General features: G+C 38.7%; 1 protein-coding gene across 2 annotated transcripts in view; it reads left to right on the forward strand.

The window, feature by feature from the left end:
- Nucleotides 1-4364: 4364 nt before the first annotated feature.
- Nucleotides 4365-22899, forward strand: part of CTNND2 (catenin delta 2) — a 904448-nt gene continuing 885913 nt past the window's right edge. For both annotated transcript variants that reach the window (XM_079145292.1, XM_079145294.1), the window contains exon 1: nucleotides 4365-4856. In XM_079145292.1, coding sequence (XP_079001418.1) covers nucleotides 4820-4856 — 37 coding nt within the window. In that variant the 5' untranslated portion in view covers nucleotides 4365-4819. The remainder of the gene's footprint in view (nucleotides 4857-22899) is intronic.

Genomic DNA, 22899 nt, shown 5'->3' on the forward strand with positions numbered 1-22899 from the left:
ATTAAAATGATACAAAATGCTTCTTGCTGGTACATAAAATATAGTAACATGTGTTAGGTACTTGTGAACAGACCTGCAAAAAATCAGGAAGGATGCTGGCAATCCCTCCTTATTGTAGAGTTGTCCCAGATTTTCAACATTTGTGTTTGGGACAGATGCTAGTGACAATCAGAAAATTCCTTCTCACACATTCTGAAATAGCTCCTGGAGGGCAATAATGAACCACTGACCATGAAAAACCCTTGACCTAGAAGTTTAGCATGAAAAATGGAAATTTGGATGATGATATTTTTAGGCTAGATCAACTCTTTCTTGAAATGTGTCTAGAACATCTGGATGAACCTTAAAAGAACTTCCTTCTTCCATTACTTGGGTCTTGTTTTATGCAGTTCCTCCTTCCTGTTTCTGTCTGAACACCTCAAGCCAGCCACTGTGGGGAGTCCATTCCTTCATCCATGGGACATCCATTACATCTTTATGTGTTACTGTCAAATCACAACATAAAGTTGGCTTCTCCTGTCACGGAGATTCTGTGCCCAACCTCACAATCTATTTGAGATCTTTCTGTATAGGTAACTCATCAAAGACTGTTGATCTAGACTTCCAATGAACAATGCTTTTCCTTTCCTACATCTGACCAGGCTACATGGAATTCAGAGGTTTTAGTACCAGGTTGTGATAATTGTAGGGACATCATGAACCCCTCAGATCTCTGAGTCCTCCACCCAATACATGGCTTTGTTCTACCTTCAGGAAACACAACTCTTACCAAATGTACACTCTCCACAAGCCTTTGCTTGAGGATTTCAGATCCTATTTCCTCACCATGCTACCTATGTCCTGGCACAAAAACCAAAATTTCTTGAAGAAGCAAAAACAGTGAGGAAACATTTTAAGAAATGGAATTTGAATCAACTCCCAAAAGCGCATGCATAATCAGAAATAAATGGGGATATTTCAGTATCTTAGGCTTGTGGTTACTTTCCTGGGGTTCTGTCTTTTTTTCTTTTACTCAGTCCAATTTTATAGTTAAATTCTATAAATATGTAGAATTAATCATTTTATCTATTGTTTGCTATCAATTCTCCAAATTTGCCTAGGACTGAACCACACTATATGTTTAATAAACATTTGCTGAAAACACATCAAATGTATTTTAGCCGTAATGAAAGGCAACCTGCATGAAGTGTGAAGCTTTGAATCAAATACTGTAGTGGTCCACAGATTGATCTTAAGTAAAATGTTCAATGCAAATACTTAACCATTTTTCAAGTCTTTAAATACAATAACAACATTTTTCAATATCAAATGCTTTATCTTTAAGGATCAACACACAGTGGTGTTTATCAGACTCCCAAACACACATATCCATCATTGTAATAAAACTACTGGTTGCTATTCCAGAAAATTTTATTTAAAATTTAGATTGTGAATTTTAAAGATGTATTGTTATTCTGCTTATGTGTGGAATGGCAATAATAATTACTTACATAATTTTATTTTTCCAATTTGAAATTTTCTGTGTGATTATCAATGGGTAGTATACATTGAAAATTATAGAAATATTATCTTCTATTTAACCCTCAATAGCAAGACACAATACTACATTAAACAACTTTGACTCACATAAGGATATCATTCTCCTAAAATATGACGCAAATTTATAAAAATATTTTGGATCATTAGTTCTTATTTCTAAAAATTAAGTAAAACTTTTATTTATAAACACATCTGTTTCAAAATTTCAAGTTTAAAAATCAAGAGATACAGTAGTCAGTATTTATAGGTGATTTCTATATTATAGAACTAATAATGCATTTGCAGAAAAAATACAATAAAGATTTTTCATTTAGTATTAATTGCTATAACTTGAAAACAATAAAATAATAATTTTCTGGTCTTATAGGAAGTTAGTGAATTCAGAATGTTCCTTTTTATAGGAACTATCAGAAGCAGGAGGCAAAAGATGGCAGCAGTGAGTCATTCCAAGATCGAACACTACACATGATCATTTTACTTTATTTTTCAAAATTACCTATTTGTGAATTTATAATATCTTGAGTAATACATTATTTTAGAAGAATATAAATCATAAATGTTTCAATGACATGGGGCACAGAGCAAATTAAGTCACCCTGGTCATTACTGCTCTGTTCAGGCACCCTCTCATCCATCCCCAGTGAATCTAAGGACTGCCTATGGGTCATTTTCAAGGTACATAATTAGTGAATAGTATTTTCACCATTGCTCATCTCAAAAGTAACTCTAAAAAAGGTTTTGAAAATTATTTCCATATCTTGGATTTCTATGGGCATAAAACACACATAAACTTTTCTATGGATATTATCTATGCACCTACCTCAATTTTAACCCAAGGGGTAACCTGATCTCCCTTCATCATTCTTCCTCTTTCCCCATGATTTCCTGAGTTAAAAGATGCAAAAAGAAAAACAAATAGACAAACAAAATTAAAAAAAAAAAAAAAGACAGAGGCTAAGGTTGGAAATGAAGAGCCTCTTTTAAAATATAATGTGGTCTAATACACATGGTGCCATTAATTTTTCTTGTACCAGGAACTCAGTGTGATGGACCTGCCATTCTGAGAGCAAAAATTAAAAAAAAAAAAAATAGAGTTAACTATATGATGAAAGGGCCTTTGCATGTCTTTCCTCGCAGGAGTCAGGCCGTTTTAATATCAGACCAGCTTTACCGCTTAGAGCCACATCGGAGAACTATTTTTGCAGGTAAGGCAAGCCTATGTAAGCATGTGCATCCCTGAGGTGCAGGTAATAAAAATGTATCTGTTGTTGTCAGTAGTCCTTGCTTAATCTACTGCTCCATTCGTTTATGTTTACCTATGTAACCTGTTTAAAACCTTTTCTTCTTTACTCCAACTTATATTTTGACTTACTCCAAGTATATTAGAGATTAGCACTGATTAAATATTCAAGTCATTTTAACTCTGTTGGATAATCTTTTCTAACACAAAATAGAAGCACACTGCTACTGAGATTCATAAGCCCCAAATCCCTCTTATTACGATTTCCAGTATTCTGTCATGCTTATCTGTGTTTCAGAACGAGCCCTGGTTGAGGGTTGGAGAAGAGAAGATCAAAACCCCTTACAGTCTGGGATCTCCAGGATCAGGGATGCTGAGTGGGGCATAGTAGCAGCATTGATCCTGGCCCCTGGGTAAGTTGTGCTTTGCCGTGGCCAGGTCTTGAAAATGTGGTAGGGATGTGCCCCTCATGACTTCTGAAACAGGAGGTTACAGGTGCAGACCCTCAGGACTTCCTTGGCATATGACAAGGGTCTTGTTTGCAACAAGAATTTCCGTAGGGTGTCTTTAGTTGCTAAATTTCACAGCAAGAGGCACACTGAGAAGTCTCAGTGGGATTAATCAGCTGTCTGATCCTGAGGAGATTTGGAAAACCCATCTAAAAAAAAAAAAAAAATGAAGAATGTAATGCAGTCTGTATGGGACGACTGTGGGGGAAGGAAGATTTGAGTGTTTCCATTTTAGTTTGAAAAGGGGGAAGAAGAGGAGGAAGCGAGGGTGGCAGAGATGCAGAAGAAAACACCTAAGAAAGAAGAGATGATTGGAGAGGATGAGGAGAACTCAACACTTGTAATCAATTCCAGACCAGACAAGGGTCCTTGATGCAGAATTTTTTTTTTTTTTTTAAAGTCATTTCACCTGTGAAAATCATGGAACCAGAGCACTGGAGGTGATGGTAAGATGGGGCGGGCACTGTGAAAAAGACATCTCACCGATGTCACGTCTTCTTTGCTCTAGAACCACAGGGTCTACAAGAGCATCCACCTCAGTCCACCAGCATGATGGGCGAGCCTGGTCCCCCTCCCCCAACTCACAATCTGTTCTAGATTCCCCCCTCACCCTCAGCCCTTTGCAGACCGACATCTGCCCCTCCAGAATCAACTGTCAGCAGCTTGCACGTGAATGAAGGACCCGACCCCTTGAGAAGCGGTCCCTCCTGGGGTTCCATCCTTCCCTCATCCCTTCCAGATTTCGCCTGCTCCCCAGCATCCTCCCATCTCTGGTCCAGGGTGTGCACTCCCAAGTATGCCCGGCCCTCTCCCAACCCGCGGCCTCCTCCCTCTCTGCTGCTGCTGCTGCCGCGAAAACCAGAAGTGGAATTCGCGTGGCGAAGCGCCGCGCTCTCGCGGCGGCACTGGGCATGCTCCGCACCCAGGGCAGGTTTCGGTGGTGGGGCGGACGCTTCCTCACTAGCCGGGCGCCGGAGCCCGCCGCCGAGGCATAGGTGGAGGCTGAGGCTGCCGCGCGCCGCGGGAGGAGCCTCGCCCTCGGCGGCGGCGACGGCGGCGGCGACACAGGTGGCGCGGGCCGCGCGCGGGGCGCAGCACGGGAGCGCTCGGCGCCGGGCGCCGCGGCGGCCCCAGGCTCGCGCCCGCGGCGGCAGCCGGCGGAGCGGAGCGGCGGGCGCGGCTGCTGCTCTTCTAGTCCGGCTGGCAGTGGCGGTGGAGGTGACGGTGGCGGCGCCCAGAGCCCGAAGGAGCCCCAAGAAGCCCGCGGAGCCCGCGGAGCCGGGCAGGGGGCGCTGCGCTCGTCGCGCTCGGAGGGGCCGCCGGGCCGGGCGCTGCGCACTCGCGTCGGGAGCCGCCTCTCGCCCGCGGCGCTCGCCCCAGCTCCCCGCTAGCATCACTTGTCCCGCGGCCGCGTTCAGACAACAAAAGCGGAAGATGCTGCAGTTGGGCAAGGTCAGGACCTTGCCCTGAAGCCGGGCGGCGGCGCACACGCCTTTTCCCGGACTGAGGAGCGGTAGCTGGCGGCGGGTGCATGTTCGCCAGGAAGCAGTCGGGCGCCGCGCCGTTCGGTGAGTTGCTTTTGCTGGGCTGCTGGGGCCGAGCGCATCCTCCTGCTCGGCGTCGCCCTCCTCCTCGCCGCCGGTGGGGGTTGGTCCTCGGCTCCCGGCCGGCTGGCGGTGGCGGTGGATGCTGCGCGGTCCTCCCTGCCCGGGGGAGGACCGCGATTGCTCCGGGTCCCCTCTTGGAAGACGGGTCTGCCTGGAATGGGGTGCAGGGTTAGTGCCTTTCTTGGAGCGGTTACCAAGTGGCTTCTCTGCGTGCTCCCCCTCCCTGCCACCCATCTCCCCCGGAGGAGGCGTATATAGGGCAACACCGACAATACTGCTACCCGCCACCCTCAAGAACATACCCGTTGCGTTCATGACGTCCCTAATATATGGGAGAGGACGGGGTGGGGGTGGGGAGGACTTCCCTCCAGTCTTTTGCCCTTATGTTCAATGTCATTACGATGTTTGGCTAGAACAAAATGGAAAGACTTATTCATAAGCGTCCATGGCTGTTTCTTCAGTCTACCGCTTCTTGCCAGACCCAGAGACCCTTTGGTCTATATTTAGCGGTTTCCGAGGACGCATTTTCAGCTCCATTCACAGGTTTCGGGGGCTTCTGCGTCCTGACAATAGCTAGCGAGGCTCTGAAAAGCGCCGCCTGAAACACAGGTTTGGAAAGCTGTGCATGTGCATGGGAGATATGTGATGCGAAATTTGGGTGATTCGTAATTAATGGCTGAAAGCAAAGCTGCTTTTCTTTACCCCCGACCTTCCTCTTCTTCTGGTGTGTAATGTGTTCATCGATTGCTACTCAGCAGGTTTGAGCCACTGTGCTGAGAATTAAGTCACTAGAAAGGTGGTGTATGTAGCCTCTTCGGTTTGGGTGGTAAGATAACAGACTTCAGAATTTTGGGGGTGTGCGTGCGTGTGGTTCCACAAAGAACAGTTACTTCCAAAATGCCCAAAGTTGTGTTTCACAGTAAATACGGGTAACGAAGGGTGTGGAAGATGAGAATGAGGGGCAGTTGCTCCTTTCAAGGTGTTCGTGTTTCCCCCATTGGAGCTGATCGGATTTGCTTTAGCTCTGAAAGGTATTATGAACGTGTATGCCTAGTGTTCTCAAGCAAATGTGTTGGCTTAGAAAGAGATACGTTATGAGCATAATATCATACCTGACAGACATAGACTTTTACTTTTAGCAACTGTGTGACCAAGACCTAAGAGGCTGGGAATTTTCTGAAATGACTTCCATGGAAATGGGGAGGTGCTGAAACTACCCAGGAGTTATCTCATTGTGCATCCTTCTGATGACAGTTGGGTTGATCTCTGCTGGTGGGCATTCACCTACATAATGAAAAGGCTTCCGAGCCCCACTGCTTCTAAAAGCCCATGGAGAAGTGTTTGATATGACATATCAAATTGCAGAGACGGACCTGTGCGTGATTTGGGGGGTTTGCTCCATAGAAGTATGACAGATAGGGGTGAGTAGTCTCACATATAGACTGGAGGTTTTAAGCCCTGAGACTTCTTTCCAGAGCATATCTCCGCCACATGCATGATCCATTGTTAATGTTGTTGGGAAAAATGTTAAGTGATATCCTTACTGGTTTGTGGGTTATAAGGTCTCAGGGCTTGAATGAAGATGATTATGTTCGGAGTTAGATGTTGAAATTTGGGAGGCCTGTAATTATACTAATAATAAGTCGATGATGCAGAAGCACTAGCAGGGTCTCCATGACTCGAGTTAACTGAACACTATGATTAGTTCTACCAATATTGCCTGTTTCGCATTATTAACATCCAGAGAACTTTCCAAGAGCACTTTGGACGCACTATTGTACCCTTGTCATTGTTTTAATATAAAATTTCTTCCAAAAGAAGCATTAGATGAAGTAGATATGCATTTCTCCTTCCATTTCCTTTTCCTTTTGATCCAGTGTTTCAGTTTTAAAGATGATTCTTAAAAGATTAGTCAGTATCACTCTGTGCCTGTGTGTGCGTTTGGAGAGCAGCTGATGGGCTTGAGGAAAACTCCGTATATTGTCTATATGATGTTGGTGTTGTATTGTGGGTTGAAAATGATAGTACCTGATTGAATGGCAACTGTAATAAGTACATGAGGTTGTTGCTCTAATAAAATTGTCATCTTCTTATTGAAGGGAGTTAGTTAATTTGGTGTATGTTTGTGTAGTTGTATAACCCAGTCATCTGAGATGTCACTAATGTTTTCATTGTTTTGTAATAAAAGTCAAGCACTGTCAAATTACAGTATTTCCATCCACTGCACATCTTTCACAATAGAGAGAAGCCAATTTTTTCTCCCAGTGAAATGGTTCATCAGGGAGAAAAAAATATGAAATTCAAATGATATTAGTTGCAAAGTACCATTCATAGTTTTGTCAAATAATTTCTATGGATAATGCTACTTTCTTAATGGACTCTAAAAATGAGGTTATTATTTTCATTTTTATATAATAAACATCATATTTATTGCTTTTGGCATATCATTGAATGTACAGTACCTTTACTGAAAATGTTGTAGAATTCATTATTTTCTGTTGTGCTTTATCAAAGTTCTCTCTTATGTGGCATGATTAATATGGAATCATTGGAGGCTTTTGCAGATGCATTTCATCAGTTGTCCTTATCTAAGAAAGCATTAAATTTACATTTGAAGTAATTTATGTAATTTGTTTATATTGTGTATCAATATTTCTAGTTGTGACAAGCCAATGAAACTGGTATATTTTGAACTTCAAAAGTTGTCTCTTTCTCTCATGATTATCTACAGGTGATGGAAACATCCATTTCTGATTGTTTCTCTGTGTGAGCATTATTTTCACTTCTTTAGAGGGGATAACTGATGCTAGTATTACTATTCCTAACAGAGACTTTTATTTTTAAAGATTCCCACGTGGTTGGGAGTACTTAAACTAACTTACCATAATACAGGCAATGAACAGAAACCAAGCATAGACTGCCAATACTGTTAAGTCCACTATTTTGGTTGAAGGTAGGGTACAAGGGGTCTCTGCTGGCTGGTTTGTGAGTCAGGAAGTGCAGTTTCAAGTCAGATTCTTTCATTGGCTTCTGAGATGGTTTTCATCAGCCGTATCTCAGAGGTGTCCCCAGGGATGCAGTCCTTTAATGGCTTCGCAGTGGCTCATGTTGTTGTGTGTGGAAAGTTAATTGAGTAGGAACAGTTCATGATACTTGTTGCTCGCTTCCAGTTTATCAGATTATATGCCAAAACAACAGCTTTTTATAGTACTATAAAATATTAAACATGTCATAGATAAATAGTTTCTTTCACATTGTCTGCCAATCCAGCCTACTGATTAATAAACTGCCTGGTTGGGTTTAATGAATCCAATTATATTCACAAACAGTACCTCCAACACAGGAAACTCACAGAAATATTTTATCATACTGTGATTTTAGTCCATTAAATATTAAGACTCATAACAAAAATGTGTAGTTATGACACCTCCAGTTGTTTATCTTTTGATCACAGAAGAGCTCAGTATAATTTCAAGCCCTGTGTCATGGTTAATTGATCTGTAGGAAATGTCAGCTGTATTAGGATATTGAAGTTATACTTTGTATCAATTAGTTTTTGACAAATTGGAAATAATGACTTTATAAGTGAAACAATACTTCCTAGAAGCTTTCTATCTTAGATGTTCTTCTGTGTCCCATGAAGCTATTTGCAAAATGATATTTATATTTATGTTCCTGTATATTACATATTCTAATAGTCAGTATTTCGCATAAATATAAACATGCACATACGTTGTGGGGCAAAGACCCAATTTTTCTTTGAAAGTGTATTTCTGATCAGAAATGGCAATGTAGGAAAAATAAGTTTCAATAGTGCAATGCTGTTTTGGTTTCTGCTGCCAGTGGGTAAGAGAATGGGGAATAAACACTGGCTTTGAGTGGATTCCAACTCTTGACCATGTGATCCTGAGTTATTAACTTAGTTCCTTCAGCTGTAAATGGGTACAGTAAGAGACTATCTCAAAATATTGAGGACAAAATAAGTGCTCATGAATAAGTGCTTATGAATTATAAGCACTTATGTAAACATAACAGATGTGTCTACATATGAACAGATAACTCTGTTTCATATCTGTGTTAAGGAGGTTGACACACCCTCTGTATCAAAGACCATTCAGTAGACACCATCTCCTTATTTTGTTCTAACATTATTTTATTGTCTAGATTTTCATATAAAACACCATATTTCTACTCTAAAACAGAATTCCTTTACATATTGAAATATATAATAGTTAAGCTAGAAGAGATATAAATTATATCTCCCTGCACCATTATTTTTAAAAGATTTTAATCAAACAGTCAGAAATTGCTAAACTTTGATACTTTTTGTTAGTGGTCTGTTAGTCATCTGATCAAGATCAAACTTTACACAAAGTTGTACAGAGATTAATGTTGTACAGAGAATATTATAGATAGTTTTATAAGCATCACTTAGTGAGGTCAAATGTTAAATAAACATCTGCTCAGTTTAGAATCACAGAATATGGATGCCAACAAAATACCATTGAAACAGAGTCAAAGGAAAAGTTGGGCAGGAAAAAAATTGGTGCACAAGAAGAAGACACCCCTCCTGTTAAAATCAGTTCACTGGAGAAAATAAACCAAGTGTGCACATTGGTACTTTAAAAAAAAATACATGATTCCTCCATTCTTCTCTCTACCCCTCCCGTTTTGTGGGAATCTACATCGTGTACAACCATAAAAATTAAAAGTTGAACCCCATTTGTGTACGATGAATCAAAGTGAAGTCTGTAAAAATAAAAAATAAAAATATAAATATAAAAGATAAAAAATATATATGGTCATTTTTTACTTGTCCCTTAACCGTCTGAATCTGCAGTGAAGGAGTTGGATTCCTCCAAGTTTGACAATGTCCTGGTCCTTTATCTTCATCAAGCCTAGAGGAATCTGATGTAAACACTGATCTTTAGCAATATAATTTTTGGGATAATCACACTTTAATATATCTTAGAATTTGTTACAGAATCTGACCTGTGTAACAGGGAACTGATTTATCTTCAGTAAGAAAAATATTTGACAATAAATGTGGTTATTTATATTCAAATTTATGTTTTGTTGTGGGAAATTCCAATTATATTACCAGAGTAAAGCACATATTATAATAGTAAAAGGCATTTCTGTTTGTTTGTTTTTTTCAGATAAAAGTGAGCAGGTTAGCCAATTATGTTTGGTTAAATGGATGATAAGTGTCAACAATTCTATAACTTTTGAATGACACAAATATGGTACTTACTGAAAGGGGTGTTTAAATTTTAGCATTAGATAATGAGGAACAATTAATTTTATTGTTGAAATTATAAATACATTTATTAATCATAAGTAGAGGGCTAGAATTTTCTCACTTGTCATTTTTTTTTGTGATTATCACAACTGTTATTAGACATTTGATTTAAAAGGTATGAATTAATTAAATATTTTGTGCATGTTACATATAATTCATCCTTTTGTTTTAGGAGCCTCTTTATAATCTTATAATGCTTATTGTAATATCTCATTTAAATAGCAACATAAATCACAAATGTATTTACTTTAAAAATTCTAAAATGTACAGAAATATGAATTGTTGATATCTTTAAGGAGTCAGATAAATATCAACCCTCAAATCCCTGCCCCAGGTCCTGAGCAAATTGGGTTATTGGAAGGAAAAAAAAAAAAAAAAAAAGATACCAGAATGGGCACCATTCTTAACACATAGCTTGGTGCGGCTGCTGAATGACATTGCAGGTTCTTGGCCTTCCTCCATTCCTCCTTCCCCACAGGGACAGAGCTGCCTCTGAACTGGTAGAGGCCAGCCTTTCTCTCTGCAGGCAAGGAGATCTCCAGAGGAAGAATGAAGAAACAAGGCAAGATGCTCCTTCATTCTTCAGAGGCAGAGAAAGTAAAGGGTTGGAGAGAGGCCAGAAGTGTTTCATTAATTAAGTTCCCTTTACCTGGAAGGAAATAATGGAAGTGGGGAAGAAGTGTTCCCCATGACATGCTTTATAAAGAATTCTGGTTGATAGAATTCTGGATATAGTATCTTCCATATTACTTCACTTAGTAGTTGAGCTCTTTAAATATTTCATTATATTTTGACACTAAATCAGGAATTATCAGGAGACTGTCTAATGCCCTGACTGATTTATAGTGAGGATGATCCATGAAATTCAATTGATTTATGTATAGCTAACTTTAAAATAACATATCCTTAGTGTTTTTTCCCCACTTCCCATGTTAGTTTTTAACTGCCAATCAATGAATGGCTTATAAGTGGTGAGCACTGAACATAAAAAGGATAGTGTCTAAATCTGACTTCTTAAACCATTTATAAATGATGATCCAGGCTAGCTAGTATCCATAGCATATTCTACCTCAGGATAGATAATTAGAGTTTGGTGTTTAATGTTTCAGTAATAATGGGATCAATCACAGACACAGTTAAGAAAGAAAAAAAAATGCATTTCCAAATAGATATGACGTTTTATTTGGCTCGGAGCATGACTACTCAACCTAAAAATGCCCACTTCTTAAAATAAATTTTATTCTTCTCCATCAAATATTTTATTTGGACTTTCAAATATTAGAGTAACATAGCAGACATTACCTTCAGCAATATAGAATAATTTAATTTCCAGGAAGAGCAATTTCCTTGTCAGCAAACTAAGTTATCCAAATTTAAGAGCCACAGTGCAGACTCCATTTTTAACACAGTTCTTACTAGGGCAGAGCATGGTTCTTGGAGTCATAGGGACACTGAGCGAGAAGAAGAGGCATATGGGAGAAATTCAGAAAGGCTCAGGGGCAGAACAAATTATATCACTTTTAACCAGGACATGGCAGGTGGTTCAGAAAAGTCTGACTGATAATAACTAGATCAGGTTGCTTGTGAGATGAGTTGGTTGAAAAGAGTAATGCTGTGAGGTACATCGGTAGATTATGCTACTTCTAGCTAAAGAAATACCATGTAGGTATGAGTTATATTTTCAAAGAATAGTCACATTGGTAATATTCATCAAGGGAAACAAAACAAAACAAAAACAAACAAACAAACAAACAAACAAAAAACCCAAGAAACCTCTGCTGATATGATACCCAGCCCTCATAGCCCAACACATACCCACATGAATTCAAGAACACAGTGTTCATGACCTGGTTTCAAGTGTTTCTTTATATAGTATTTTCCCACAACATGTAGTTTATTACATATTACATAACCATGCAAAAACATGCTTTTAGATTTTAAAATTATATTTCCTTCAGGGTATTTCTTTATTTAGCTGAATACATGATTTAACAAGGTTTATTCTTAATAAGGTGCATATTGCACTTGCCCTAGTCAGTCATACTTTTGTTGTTTCTACTTTAAATTTGAGATGTATTGAGTAGATTTAGCCATTTTGTATCTTCTTGAGAAATCTACAGCATGTTAGTGAAATGTTTTTTCTGCTTTTCACATTACATTTTATTTTTTTTTAAAATAATTCAGGTGCACTAAATATTTGGAAATACATGTGATAAAAATAAAGTTCACACCTGAATTCAAGCTCCATGGATAACCCTAATTGTGGCAGAAATGGTAACACATATATTTTTAACTTTGAAATAAGATTGCTCATATTTCATTTTTTTTTACCTTTTAACATGTAAGACAGCTTCTCTCATATAATTAGTATTCATTTTTAGCATCTGTTTCCCATGCCTTTATGTAACATTTTTCACATAAATAACTCTCTAATTTTGAAGATTGATGGTGTTTTCAGTTTTTTGGCAGTGTATTTGATGGTCTGATTACATTCCTGATAGCTAAATTCTTTCTATGGGGTTGTTTGCTTCAGAAGTACCTTAGGACTGGATGTTGTCACCATTGTTGATACCTGTTGTCTAGGTGTCCTTGAGAAAGGTTATGTAATTTGTATTTCTCTCAGCAAAGCAGGAGTAAGCCAATTTCCCATGACTTTTACAACATTGGATATTATAATTAGGAGAGAAAAGAAGCCCAAAGTTTCCAGTTACATAGGGGAAAATCATACTTTCCTGTGATTTCATTTGCTAATTTAACCTGTGCTGAGCTTAAATATTTCATGAGTTTGTTGTCCATTTTTATTTCTTCTAAGAATTGTTTTTTCATATCTAATGCATATTTCTTACTTAACTAGATACTTCTTTTGATTTATGTTGTTTGTCTATACTAATTCCTTCATTCTTTGCCATGTCTTACTGTATATATTTCATTTCATTTTATTAATGATTTCTGGTGGCAGGAGCATAGTTCTTAGGTTCAAGGTTAAATTTATCCACCTTTCCTGGAAGGATTTTTCTTTAAAGAAACATTATTTTGCTTACTGATTTTGTGTCTTAGTAGTAAATATGACAGTGGAACAGATAGTTGAGGGGACAGCTCAAGAGTCAGTCTCCCAATTACTGCACCATGCTTTTAGCAAGTGGGTGGGTTACTACTGAATGTTGTTGTTGATAGAGGGGAAATAATAATTATTGGGTGTTCAGGCTGTGACTGTGAATTAAGAGACTATGTACTTAAAATACATCGCAGGGTACTTGGTGTCTTAGTTACAAGACCTTAAGCATATTAGCTGCTGAGAAAAAAGTGCCACATCATTGTCTACAGTGTCCCCCTCTGCTTTTCTCACAGGAAGTGTAATTAGACCTCCATACAGACCTGGGGACCTCTGTGTGCAAAGGCCAGGAGCTTGTGGCAGTCTGTGTCCACAGGTGGATGCGTTTGCTCACAGTATAGACATTCACTGCATTCTTCCGGAGGCCCTGCTGCATACATTTTAGTTTGTTGGGAAGGGTCAGTTGGGACCCTGTTACTAATGAGTCAGATGTTTTCCATATTCTGCTCTGTTCCAAGAGACACATTCCTTTCTTTCTTGTCACATGGGACCATCCTTCTCCCCAGCCCTGTCCCATATTGATAATCTTTCTATCATTGGGCCTCCAATCTTAGAATAGTAATTGACACAGTAAATGGTGATTTATCATTTTGGGTATCGATACACTATTGTTTTCATTGTCAAATTGATTCACAAACCAAGGTTTGTGTTATGGTTTAGATGTGAGGTGTCCCCAAATAGACTGAGAGCTGTCACCTAACTAGTCCATCCTACTTTGAGTGGACAGACTGGGTTGTAACTTAAGGCAGGTGGGGCGTGGCTGGAAGAGGTGGCTTCTTGGGGGGACACCCTGGGAAGGTTCATCTTCCCTCGGCCCCTCCATCTCTCTCCGAGTTTTCCAATCTCTGAATGAAGCAGCACTCCTTTAGCAAGCTCTTCCGCCATGCTGTTCATCCTCACCTTGGGCCCAGAGTGCTGGAGTCAACCCACCACGGACCATGAGCCCGTACTACAGACTTTTCCTTCTCTAACATGTCACAGCAACAAAAATCTGACTAACACAATTTGTTTACTTTGGGTTCATTTTGGGTACTAGGCCTGGAGCCTGCAGAAAGGCACCAGGTTAGGATTCTGGGTTCGGAAATCCTAATTGTGCTTAGCATTTGCTTTTTCTTGCAAACTTGCATCTGTGCCTCTTTTGTCATTGAGATAAAAACTCACGGGGATTTTGTGAATGCTATAAGATATTTCATGTGAAAATGCCATGGGAAGCACAGTCATAATAAACACTTAAGTATAAACTGTATTCATTGGAGCTTTGATGTACTTCAAAGATAGGTTTTTTTTTTTCCTTTTGTATGAGTTGAAGTCAAAAGCCTTTCTTGCCTGTAAAGTGAATCTGTGACTTCCATTACTTATATGGATATAAAGTGTCCAGTTTCCTGATAGTTGTAAGACTTTGTTACATTCCTTCCCATCTAGTCCTTTCCAAAGGATTCCCTCTCTTTTACCCATCAATGGAAGTACTTCTTGTTATTTCTTAATATCACTTCAAAACTTGTAAGCTATCCCGAATTGACTGAAGACATTTTCCCGTATTTTTTTCTTCTGGCATAGATGTTTGCTGCTTGAAAGAAGGGGGTGGCTTGAAGCCCTTTTGTTCATCAAGAGTGAAGTCTGTAGAGCTGTCTTCAGAATATTATTTTATCCTCTGGTGGGCTGCTGAGTCTGGCACCTATGAGGCTTTATCAGAACAGTTTTAGAAGTGTGAACCATAGTTGGCTTCCATTTTTTGAACACATTCCTTAAATAATTTGACAAAATTGCTGAGAATTCTTATCGCTCCAACTGTAGCCTATCAATAGGAAGAAATCATGTGTAAGTTACAAAAATTTAATTGTTCCCTGCTCTCCAAACTTTTGAAGGACATACAGGAGTTAAAGTTCCTGGTTGAGGATGTAACTTAGTGAGTAGCATGATTTCAAGTACTTGAGAAGTAATGCTAATCATTGTTTTATGTTTTTAGCAACCACAGATATGATCATTTTCCTTGTAAAGCTGAGTTTTTTCTGTAGTTCGGAGCAACCCATGTGGTACTTTTACAGTGATGCCATTCTTCCTGTTCGATCAGTTTAGGGGATTCTTGGGGGTGTGCTTAGATTTCCTTAGTGGACCCAAGAAAGAAACAGCACGAAAGGTAAGGGTCAATAGGATTGGTGGGGGAATTGACACTCGGGTGTCATCCCTTCTTCCTCTGCACAACTTGTCCTGTGGACACACAAAACAATGTGTCGTGGTGAGCTCTGAGCTGGAACCTGAGGCTTGGTAATACATTGCTACAAAGTACAGGAATTTGAAGAGGTGGCGGGGCTCAGGTAACTTAAACTGGCTTGGCAACAGATATTTTTTACCATGGGCTTCTCAATGGCTCATTGGTTTACTGTTCTGTCCACAAACTGGGCAGAACTAAGTTTTGAGGGAACAAGAAGTTATAAAAGAGTAGCATGCTATGCTCTGACAGCGTTCCTTCAGATGAACTGCCCCCTTCTGAATACTTTAGTGTTTTCTAGTTGAATCATAGCTGATTCTCTCCTGTGCAAACTCAGATTTCAAATGCAGGTGGCTCTTCAGCTGCATCTCTGAAAATCTGCCTTTCCCTCTGGGCCAGTTCTCTTGATATGCATGAATTGCCACTGGAACTCCAGATTTTTCATTATTGAACATAAATACTTGTGCATACCCAATATAACACTATGAGTTCGTGCGGCTTCCTCAGGGCTTGACACATGGTGCATTTTGCAACCGCTCAGTTGTACCTGGGGAATGGCAGGTGGTGTGTAGCTGTAAGTGGGTACGCAGGTGACTGAGCCTGAGAAGGACTGTCTTGAGTTGTACAGGATGTGGGAGGAACTGGAAGCAAAGTGATTTGAGTTTCATAGCATATTAGTTTTTACATGTGCTTTCTCATTTTCTCTCTTGAAAGTGAGGAAAAGAATTTTAACAGCAACATAACCAATTTTTGGACTAATAAATTTTTGTTGTGTTCGCTGAATCTCAGAATACCCTGAGGTACTGTTCATCTGATTGCCAACAGCATGCGGTCCCTTACAGTTATTTATCACTGTAGCTAATTGAGATGGGGTGGGCCAGGATTGAGTGGCTCTCTTTGTTTTTAGCTCTGGCCCAGAGAAAATGCTATCTCCTGCTGAAAGCTGTTTCTACAGTTTCTCTCAGTGTCTTTTATGTTTGAATAGTTATGCTTGTTGCTCATTACCTTTCCTTCTTTGTGTTTAAATCAAATTGTTTTATGGATAGTTTCTGTAGCTTATTGATGATCAATGCATATAATCATGATTTATGTTAACTAGTTGCTCTTGTGCTATGGGAGTGATTTTATTTTTTCCTTCTGAGTAGTTTTCACAGAAGTAGAGCATCATTACCTATATATTTACTGCTGACTTATCTGTGAAGATAGATGCTGTTGGTCATTTGGCAAGAAGTAGAGCATCTTCTGCATCCATTTTGAGGCACTGAGGAGGACACTAGGGGTGGGCAGGTCACCTTGGGTCACTCAACACTTTGCAGTGATACTTTTGGCATTTGGAGAACTTTAGCATCATTTGATCATGAAGCGAAGCTGCATATGCATTCTGATTTCAAAGCACAGATACAATAAACAGCACAGGTGTTACAGTGTACACATGGGCGATGTTATAGAGAAAATCGTGATGTCAGAAGAATTTTTGATGCTCTTCAAATATTACCAGAAGATGGTAGAACATTTTGATAACCTATCTCTGGACATTCTTTAGCACTGAGCAGATATCTGAGTTCAATATTAAATTGCATAGGTATCCATAAATCCAGACCTAAGAACCCATGTGTCCCCATACCACAGAAATTAGGCAAAACATGTCCAGAGATGCTTGCGTGTTATAGGGCAGCCTGACTGTGGGAGGGATTCACTAAATCTAAGTAGTGTAAGAGACTCAGCTCAGGCTGCTCTAACAAGATGCTGTAGAATGGGTGGCTTAAGCAGCACATTTCTTTCTCATGGTTTTGGAAGTTGGGCAGCCTAAGGTCAAATTGTGGGCCAATTTAATTTCTGTTTAGGGCTTTATTTTTTGGCTTACAGATGGCTGCCTTCTAGATTAGTCTCACATGGATTTCTTTCTGTCCTCCTTATAAGGCCACTCATCCCATAATGAAGGCCCCACTCTCAAGACCCATCGAACCCTAATTACCTACTAAAGGGTCCATCTCCAATGCCACCATACCAGAAGTTAGGGCTTCATCATATCAATTTGTTTTTTGGGGAACATGTAGTCCATAACAGAGATCACAGGACAAAACTGATGAGATTCTCCAATACTAAGAAAAGCCAATCTCTATGGCAAGTTTAGATTTCGCTATTGAATTGTTCTTCAATGAATGAGAATTTCCAGTGGGTAATGTGGGTCATTCTTTGAGCTATTTTGAATTGTTCTTCAGTTCACTGTTCAGTGTTTTGCTTTGAGTGATTAAATACAGAAGGTGACACAGAATAATGTGCTGTGGAGAGCACCTAGATAAACATTTGTTTTTATTCTCTCATGGTCTCTAAGTTATTTTTTGCATATATTTTTCAAAATTGCGTGGATGGTTCTCATCTTGGTTGATACCCACTTCTTACTACCTTCACTCTGAAGCTGCTGACCCACTTGCCTCATGTTTCATCAGAATTGCTGTTGCAGGCGCTTGGTGGGCCGCCTGCCTTCGACTCTGCCTGCCGGTAGCTCATCATTTGCTCAGTTGCCAGAAGCTTTCTTCTCCTGACTTACATCTTGCCTTTGCTTATGACCCTGGCAATGATCGTCAATGATCGTCAATGATCTTGTTTTTCTCATTTCCCTTTTCTATCTCCTTGGTCTATTAAGCTGGCACTTCCTTGACTGTCTTTCTGTCTCTCCTGATCATCCTGCTAAAGCAGATGTTTCCCTTGTCAACAATGAGGTTTTAGCTCTTCCATAAGATGTCTGTGAACGAGAAGTCATCTCATTACTAATTGGTTTGCTTGGTTGTTTTCATGGGTTCTACAATTCACATGCAGCCTCTTTGAGGGTTGGTCATCGTTTAAATGACTTTAAAGTGGATTCTGTACTGACATAGTGCAAATAGGAACTCTTGAGCATGAGTATGCACGCCCAGCTTCGAGGAAGATGCCTGATGGAAGAAGATAGGTGGAGTTTTAATATATGATCATCATGGAATACTGTCGTTGATATATGTTGGAATGGGAAGACAAGGTAGAAGACAGTAATCTCTCACCCAGTGGGTATGAGAGATCAATATGATGATTAGTTAGCCAGAGCTGCCTGCATTTCCCATGTGGCTCAAACAGTACTTTTGTCTGGTAAGTTAGCTGCCATACATTTCCTGCCATGCTCAGATACAGCAGCCATTTCTCAAAGACAGATTATCTCAGGTAAATGTAATATAAATATGCAGGTATGTTGCTGCTAGATGATATTAAACATACTTTTAGAACCAAAAAACAGAACTGTGCCAAGTTTATATTTTCATGGTCCAGCAACCATCATTTCAAAGAAAAGTAGTGGACTATGAAACAAAAATATTGATTTAGATGAGTTTTCAGGCTGTTTTTTCAAGACTTCAGAGAAAACATAGATGAAAAACAATACAAGTTCAAGTAATTAGCATGTATAATTATCAAAACTAGTTTTAATTTCTTAGAGTGAAAGCGCATTTCCCATTATATTAAATTGAAGATACTGTGTATGATTTGGAATATTGTCAACTGAAAGGAAATTATTTTAAATAACTACAGAAGTATCCAAATGCTAATTTTTAGATGATGCCTTGATGTATATATATATTGAAGACATTGGGATGTCTTTTATAAAGAATAAATGTCAATGTGTTTGGGATATGGAGGTTTTTTTTTTTTTTTTTTTTTTTGCAACTACAACATAATTAAATGTTAGAACCTAATTATGTGGCTTCAAGAGTGAAATTCAGTAATTTCATGTTTATTTTTGTTTCATCTCATACAGATAATGTAACTCAAAGTTAATATAAAATGAAGTTATTTGCTTTTATTTTATAAACTTAATTTCTCTTGTTTGGACTCCACTGTTAGAGAATTTCCTGTTTTATTTAAATTAGCTATGCCTTCAGTGAATTTTATTTGAAATATTAAACCTACACAGTGAAAATGATTGAAGTTATTAAATATGTCATTAGATCGGGGACATTCCTCTTACCTCATAAGTGTATTTTGAGGTGCTTCCCGCTGGTATTTCAATTGTGGCTGTCCACTCAATAATTTAAACTATTTCTTTCTCGGAACACTCTGCTGACTGAATATTTGTACATCTTAGCTTTTGAATCTGTCTGTTCTTGAAGAATAGTCTTGGAGAGCACTTTGGGGTCTGTGAGTATGTGCCACTGAGGCTTGTGCCTGAGACAGGCCACCTCAGGGCTTGGTGGAAGGGGGCATCCTCACCCCGCCTCACCATCTCTGGTAGCACTGTTGACAGTCTCCATTCTGCCTGATGATTTTAGCTTTTGTTCTTTGAGCTTTACAGAAAGCTGGAAAGGAGACCCTCCCTCACGCATTCAACAAGGGTTTGGCCTGCCTTGAGAAGACTTCTATTTGTCATTCTGGGAATTTGAAAAATACACAGCCAGGCTCACTTCACCATGTTGCTGTTGAAATATGAGGTAGGACCATGTGGAAGGCTGATGTGCCGCCATCTCTGGCCTACAGGATGATGATTTTACTCTAATGATGTTCATTCTCCTTAACTGAGGAATTAGTAATTGTAAAATACTGTTTATGCCTTCCCCACATCCCCTGAAATTCTCCATGTAGTGGCTTAACAAATAAGAGACTTGAGAATTCTCTTGTATTTTCAAATACTAAGGGAGATGTGCCAATTCTTTGGTCATGGGGGAAACTATTTATTGGATTAAGGTTGGCATAGCTGGAAAGAATTAACTTAAATCCCTGAGCAACTTAAAGAACTCTGGGCTGATGTGTTTGGCCCTGGGGAGTGGGAAGCACGCAGTCCCTGTGCCTCAGGAAACTATTCTTATCTTCAACAACAATTCTGTCTTTCCTGGGTTTTACAGCCCAGCTGTGAGCTGTAGCTTTGGCCTTTAAGTTATGGAGGATTTAATTAATGGACCAATGTAATATTCTAATATTTTTATGAGACTATTTTCCAAGTTTTTATTTTTAATTTTGCATTTTAAGATGTTTTATGTTCATTCTAAATGAAGCTGGAGTTCATATCAGGTACTATTCATTTGTATAATGAGTCTGGTTTAGATTTTTACTTCAAATTGGATACATTGGCAGTATAGTTGCCCCTCTGTGAGTTCTGCATCTTGAGATTCATCCAATCTGAATGGAAAATATGAAAAGAAAAAATGTATATGTACTAAACAGGAAGACTTTGTTTTATTATTGTTTCCTAAACATTACCATATAACAACTACTTACATAGCATTTACATTGTATTAGATGTTGTAATAATCTAGAGGTGATTTAAGCATACAAGAGGATGTGCATAGGTTACATGCAGGCACCATTTTTTATAAGGGACTTGGGACATGAGCATTCATGCACCACGAGGAACTCTGGAACCGATCTTCTATGTGTACCAAGGAACTACAATACTAAGTTGGAGGCATTAAAATATAATTTAGTGTCCACAAATATGAGCAAGCAGTTAACAAAAGTTGTTACTTTTCCTATGTGCTAATCTGAATAGACCACAGTGAATCTCACCTTTATGTATATCTTACAAGGACTAATTAAAAAATTATAAATAAAAAAGTGTCAATCACAAACGTGCGTGTGTGTGTGTGTGTGTGTGTGTGTGTGTAATTATACCCTGGTTATGATGTGTTGAAAAGGGCACTTTTTGACTTCCCCCCAAAATTAAACCTTAGTCTAATCATGTGGAAATTATCCTTTATAATATCCAGCCAATATTGCTCAAAACTATTAAGGTCATCAAAAATGAGGAAGGTCTGAGAAACTGAAAACAAATGACTGAATGTACTCTGGTATCCTTGTTGGAGTCTTGGGACAGTAAAAGGACATTAGGAACAAATTAAGTAACTCTGAATTAAGTGTAGAGTGGACTTCAGTTAATAATAATATATTAACACTATTTCATTAATTGTCACAAAGGCAACATATTAAAGTTTCAATAGAGGGTAAATTGGGTCCTAAAAGATCAAGGCCATTTCCTTTTTGAATGTAATTATTGACACTGGGAGTTCTTAAAATGCCTATTCAAAATTTTTAAAGATGTCAGTAAAAGAAAATATATTTTATTTTGACAGTTGTGGTCTGTCTCCCAATATTTTAGAATTGTTAGTTAAATTGATCTGTAGTTATTAAATAGTAAATCAGCATGAAATATTTTTACCCCTATGTCATGAATTTCTGGCTAAGAAGGGAGGTGAATAATAGAAACTATTTTAAAAATTGATAAATTCCTCATTTTCTTGTTTATTGATAACTTGGAATAATAAAAAATAACTCAAAAGTTAAAAAAATTTCTTAAGTATTTCTTCGAAGTATGACTTTCATAAGAGCAAAGGGCTTTTCCAACGTTTGTTTTGAATTTGTTTTAGTAAGTGGAAATATTTTCTTCCTAACATTTACAAAGTCAAACATGTAATTTGTCTTTATTTCATGAGTCATATTACTGATATTTGAATATAAGCTTTTAATGCCCCCAACGTCAGTCCTTTTGCATAAAACATGCATTCCCACATGGTTAAGGTTGCTAGATTTAGCAAATGAAAATAAAGGATGCTTAATGCAGTGTGGATAAACAAATAGAATTTTTAGCAATAAATTTTGATTTTATAAAACAATATGACTTGTTCAGTGTTAGTATATTCTGAATAGTGCATGGGGCACACATATATAAAATTTTATTTGGTGATTTTTTTTCTGAAATCCAAATTCAACTAGACCTACCCCTGCAGTCTCTTGGGCACAAAGTGACTTGTAGTTCTTTAATTCCACTAGTACTAATAATGACAATAGTAATCACTGAGCTCTTATTGCGGGTCATAGACCTGGACGTCTTACTTGTGATAGGAGGCCTGCTTCCTGGTCTGCCAGTTCTTGAACATCACTGGCTTGAGTGTTACTTTCCTATTGAGGCGTCCAGTGTTACCTGAGCCTGAAGGAAACTTCTGCAGAAATCTGCTCTTCACTTACTAATGGAATATTTCATACATTGCCTAATAGAGTAATCATGTGCTAAGGTGGTAGAATATCTGTCATAATTCTCTAGGCTGAAAATATAAAGTGACATAATGTCTTAATTAAAATATTGTATAACTGAACGAGGAGGTTGTATGTCAGGATGAACTAAAGTTATTCTGCCTTAATAAATAATTGCCAGTTAGTAGCTGAAAACAATTTTAAAAGTTGGTAGATTTTTCAGCCTGGATTGTCAAAAGGTTGAGGATGGAGCTTTGGACAGTTCCAATTACTTTGGGGCACAGGCTAAGGGATTCTCCACCTTGGCAAAGTCTCCCATGACCACAGAGGTCAAGAAAAAAGTGGGAATATGAAACATTATCACTTGGTCTTATTTCATTAGTCAGAGCGAGCT

The sequence above is a fragment of the Sciurus vulgaris genome (assembly GCF_902686455.1).
Source record: "Sciurus vulgaris genome assembly, chromosome: 6".
In the NCBI taxonomy this organism is placed as follows: Eukaryota; Metazoa; Chordata; class Mammalia; order Rodentia; family Sciuridae; genus Sciurus; species Sciurus vulgaris.